General features: G+C 39.3%; 1 protein-coding gene across 3 annotated transcripts in view; it reads left to right on the top strand.

The window, feature by feature from the left end:
- The window catches only part of mybl1 (v-myb avian myeloblastosis viral oncogene homolog-like 1), a 12,134-nt gene extending 8,698 nt beyond the window's left edge, over positions 1 to 3,436 (top strand). For all 3 annotated transcript variants that reach the window (XM_032504450.1, XM_032504449.1, XM_032504448.1), the window contains 2 exons: positions 361 to 549; positions 667 to 3,436. In XM_032504450.1, coding sequence (XP_032360341.1) covers positions 361 to 549; positions 667 to 792 — 315 coding nt within the window. In that variant the 3' untranslated portion in view covers positions 793 to 3,436. The remainder of the gene's footprint in view (positions 1 to 360; positions 550 to 666) is intronic.
- The last annotated feature ends 2,088 nt before the right edge of the window (positions 3,437 to 5,524 follow it).

The raw sequence follows: 5,524 nt of genomic DNA, 5'->3' as shown, positions 1-5,524 counted from the left end.
ACAATTTTCCATTCCACTCTATCACAGACCGAATACCAGCTGAAGTGAGTGGGGGGCTGATCTTTAATTCAATATCTACATTATCTATTATCAGCAACCATTCAGCCAATGTTCCATAGGCACATTCTGTTTACTAATTTGATATCATTTTAAAAAACTGACTAAGATTACATTGGAGAACCCTTTGTAATTATGTAAGCACACAAAGTAATCTCAAAACTGCTGCCCTGGTTAAAAAAAACAATGCAAGTGATTCCAGCTGGTATTCTGTCTATAATGGAGTGCAAAGGAAATTTCTAAGTGACCCCAAACTTTTGACCGGTAGTGTAGCTACTCAGTTTAATGAACCTCACATTGCAGGTGCCAGATGATAGTCTACTCACTGGCTCTTCACTGGGCAGCCCAATCCCTGAGCAAGAGGGGTGTAGTCGTTTGACTTCTGGGCGAGACGAGCCGTCATTAGTCCCCGTTCACCCTCATCGCTTTACTAGCCCCCGGATGAAGAAGCTTCTTGCCTCCCACAAAGCACCAAAACACGCCTCTGCACAGGTACGTGAAGAGTAGTCTTTAAATAAAACCACTGATGAGGTGATCTTTTGCAAAAAGAATTCTCAAGTGGAAGCTACTTTGGCAACCATTGGTAATCATTGGTTGCCTTCTCTGCAGGTGAGGGAGTGGGAAGCAGTAGTTTATGGAAAGACAGAGGACCAGCTGATCATGACAGAACAGGCTCGTCAGTACCTGAACCCTTACACGTCATCTGGCTCTATCTCAAGGGCCCTTATGCTTTAAAGCTGTACCCTCGCTGCGCAGGCAACACTACTACACCCGTCCAACGACTAAAACCTCCACTGAATCCTGTAAGAGACAATCCAGTGAAGACAAATGATTTTATTTTTTATTTTGATGCAGAAATGCACTGCCAAGGACGTCCACAAAAAGGCATGGCTGCTGGTATTGTTTTCAACACATTTGTAGGTCACTGTCCCAAGTAGTTTCTTGTTTATAGTTGTGTCCTGGATTTTCCTTTTGAATACACACAACCTGGCAACGGAAGAAGTTTTGTACAGATATGAAAAGGCTAGAATTTCTTTCTGCACTAGTGCGTAATGTTGAAACAACCTGCACATACAGTAGGCTGTAGAAATAGAGTGTTTATTACTAGCAGTGGCTGCTTCTGAGTTTTATATTGTTAATATATTGTTTAAATGACAAGAAAGAAAACATTTTATAATGTAACTCTACTCATTGTGTGTATCTCCTCCAGCTTGTTTTGCTAAACTGCCCTATTGCTTTTGTCAGATAAAAATCACGTACTGTACATGCAAAGATTTTAGCTTTTATTGACACCCATGTATTTTTTTAAATCACACCATGGGTTTGTAACTTGATACATACATTACAGCATATCATGTCAACCATGGCTTTGATAATAGAGAAACAAAAATGCAGTTACGTGTTTTTTTTATGATGACAGTGTTGCATTACTGAATGCCTATCCACGGTGATGTGAAATTTTTGAGGATGGAAATAAGAAACTGTCAGTATTACACTACTGAGTTGATTTCGCCCCTGAGAAAGCGGCGGTGTTTAAAGAGTAAACTGGATAGCACTTGTGATGGTGACACGTTTCCTTTCCAAGGCCATAGTGTCTGTCAAGACATTGGTTGAATGTATTTCATTGCAATGTACATGTGTAAGAACCTCAAAAATGGAAGGGTACCTTAATGTTTATTTTTGTTTGTTTTTATTTATTATCTCGCAGCTCTAAAGCTTAGATATTAATATAAATCGGACACCATTTTAAGAAGTCTAACTTTGCTGACAAAACAGCCTAAAAACCTTCACTTGCTCTTGAACAGTTCTCTCTGTAACAGAAAATGAAAAGTCACTATTGCTTTGACTGCCCAGTTTTCATTTCATCAGTGTTCTACAACAGGCGTTTGGTCGAGAAGGATTTTACATTTTACGTGAAGGCTGTAGGTTTTATTTATTTAATTTCTACTAATTTATTTATTTCTTAAAAAAAAAAAAAACATTTAAGAGAAATTATTGAAGAATTTTATTGTTTTTCAAAATCAGGATTGGGCTACCATTCAGATTCATTACTCCAAGTTAGAACAACATGCACTGCCACTAATTATATACCTTCATTTTATTTTTTTCTGATCAAGCATGATCTAGCAAATAGACATTGTGTAGTTGTATCTGTGATCTTGTAACATATAGATAGGACATCATTTTCCTTTTGATTTAAATATGTTCTTGGCTATTGGATTGCAGGACTCCATCTCCGACTTCTAATCATAGACAAATTGCACTTTTTTCTCATCATTTAATTTTAAATGTTTGTTCATTCTGATGATGTAGCTCTTGTCCTTTTTTATTTTGTGTGTGTGTGTTACACATTTGTCTCCCTGTTTTGTAATGAATGCTGACATTACGATCATGCTGCTTGATTTTAACTTTTCTCCTGTTCTGCTGCAGAAATGTGTGCTTAAATACACTACATTGAAGCCTTACTTTAAATGTTTTTAGACAGATGGCAAAACCAGCTAACACACATCATCTTATTACAACAAGAACCAAATTTGATCCCTGCAGCAGCCAGTGTCGCAACAACCTTGTATCCTGCTGAAATGCCGACACCCCTACCTGCTCACTCATTATCTGACGCTGTGTTAGAACAAAGTGCTTAAAATGTAATGTAAATATGCACGGATTTGGGTGTGATTCTAAAGGAATGTACTTCACTGTGTTCCCATGTTAACAGACTGATTCATGTCATTTTTAACCATCATGAAACAAACTGTCTATAATCTGATGGTGTTAACACTACAGCTATAAATGTTTTTCTTTGTATTATCGGCATTAGTGGATCCAGTATTAGTTATAATCTGGATTATCCTGCATTTGAGTGAGAATAAGAAGGGAATCTTGTCAGGGAGATCAAGTGGAAAGATCAGGAGGACACAGTATACAAATGTGAAACAGAAAGAAGAGTAACCTCCCCATAAGATATTGTTTCTGGTGGCTGAAATGTGTCTAATCTGTATATAATTGCATTATATGTTCTGTTTGTTGGTTTGACTTGTGTTTGTACATTCCATTAGTTAAATCCAAATTAATATGTTTGTATGTTAACAATATTTGGCCATGTAACATAGGTTTTGAGGGAATTAAGTACATATACAGGATAGTAGCCGCTGTTATATACTACTGTAGTTATGCATGAGCAATACACAAGATGCTGGACTTTGCTTTAATTGACAAGGTGAATCACAAATGTAACACTCACTCTGTATTTTTGTAGCATTTTTCAGTTGAAATTATAACCAAGGTACCATAGAAATCCTGCCAACTGTCTTTGTAACTATGTACTTAATTTGGAAAAATAAATGCACATTTTGCATGACATCTATTGCATTTAGAATTTCATGTGTCCACATTCTTGTTTTTTAAAACAGAACTTTCTTCTCTCTGCCAAGTGCCCCGGCACAAATTAGTATAGGTTACATGGTATTTCCCACATAATAAAGATTTCTTATGATCTTTTAGTTTTTCTGACATGCTCACAGCAGGTATAGCAGTCTCTTGAGCTCTTGCCAAAAACTGATTCTTTAAAAGCCAATGTTTTGAGGAAAATGTAAGCTAAATTCTCCACCTTTAATTATAGTGTCCCTTTTCCCAGGTGGAGTTGGCGGCCATGCAGGTGAATTGTTTTGTGTGTGGGGTTGACACGTGATAGAGTGGTTTAAGCCAAACTCTCTGTCATGTGTGTATGTATATGTTGGGATACTGTCAACTTGGCCTGGGGTCCAGGGACACGAGCCCCCTCTACCAGAACAAGAGGCCTCTCCACAGGGTCAGCTGCTGGCCCTAAAGGGGCCCACTCACCCATGACTTAATGCCCCCGGGCTCCTTTGTCCATTGGGCTGTTGGTTTTACAGGCCCATTCACTCAATTGCCCCCCAAATGGAGAGAGGCAAAGGACGTGAGTTCTTCCCTTATGCTGAAGGAGCAGCAGTTCACATGCATACAAACAATGTGCACATAAACTCACAGGCGCCGCATGCACGCCATGTCCACTTAATCAATCTGTCCTCCCTTCGCTTTCGTTCTTATACAAGAGGGTCTTTCATTCTTGAGTGACCCGCACTAAGAGTTAAGAGTTAAAAGATGTCAGGGACCTTTTACCACTTAATTGGTTAATGGCAGCAGCTACTGCACCTTATGCTTCATGCATGTATTTAAGGGAAGCAACTCTTAAGAGTATAGTGACTTATTGACATGAAAGACATGCATGTTGTATGCAGACTAGACTTGTTACAAAGCTGTTATTGTGATATTTTTTAAAAGTGAATTATATTTTTCATCTTTTAATTACATGTACTGTAAAACTTGACACGCTATAGTGCACCACCCATTTTTAGTATCCAGTACAGATCTGGCACCCTCTACAGCTCCAGTCCTTAAATTAGTAATTATTGGACTAAGTAAGGTGTGTATTCATTTTCCTGTCTACCTTGTACACTGATGACATGAAACAGAGACTGCAGGCGTCCGACCGAACCTCCCCTGCCTTCCTCTTCTGAGCACACACCCAAAAGCAAGCACCTCACACACACACACACACACTGTTTGCCTTTGTATATACTAGACAGCAGATGGCAGCCCATTATTGGGCTGACAGAGCAGTCATCTGGCAGGCACCCTGTTACCCTCCCTCCCCCTCTGCTCCCCCATCCTCTGAAGACACCCAGCACAACACAGCATGGATAGGACACTTTTAGGCGGGAGAGTCCACAACCCTGGGATTGTGTGTGTGTGTGTGTGTGTGTGTGTGTGTGTGTGTGTGTGTCTGTTATAATTGGACATTGGCCTCTCTGCCCTATATAGGTCACTCTTTCCACTTGCGTGTGTCAGTGTGTGAGGTAAGTCAGACTCCCAGTTGAGTGAGACTTTGCTGTTTCAAAGCAACAACTACAGTGGATGATTAACTAATTTAGTAAGCATGAACGTAACTTGCATCTTCACACTTTAGTGTGTGACCGCATCTGAATTTGAATGAATTACTTCCAGCCACTAATCCATTAGACTCCCAGAAGCTGGTATATTTAAGATAAGTGACATTTTTACTTCTATACACTTCCTATCAATGCACATATTGTACAGGTTATCTCATTAAGGGTAGCCTAGTACACGTTATTTCCTTTCATATCCTGTTACGTGGTAATCGTAGGTCAGAATTTGAAAGTATACATGCAATATTGTCAATAATTTCCTCCCTCTATTTAAAAGTGAAAGTCACACACTTAAGATAAGCTGTAACAGTATTGGCAGTGGAAAGACACACTAATATTCTCATCATGAATCAGAGCTTGCTCAAAGGACCAGTAGTGCTGTCTCTTTGTAACATACACAGTGTTGCCTGTGCAAGACATGCCGCCCAAACACTGGCCCCAGAGTGACTGCCTCCTACAGCCTTTATTACAAAGGATTATACAACAGTGAATATCAAATG

Source organism: Etheostoma spectabile, chromosome 22 (assembly GCF_008692095.1).
Source record: "Etheostoma spectabile isolate EspeVRDwgs_2016 chromosome 22, UIUC_Espe_1.0, whole genome shotgun sequence".
Lineage (NCBI taxonomy): Eukaryota > Metazoa > Chordata > Actinopteri > Perciformes > Percidae > Etheostoma > Etheostoma spectabile.
This window is presented reverse-complemented; position numbering and strand designations above follow the sequence as displayed.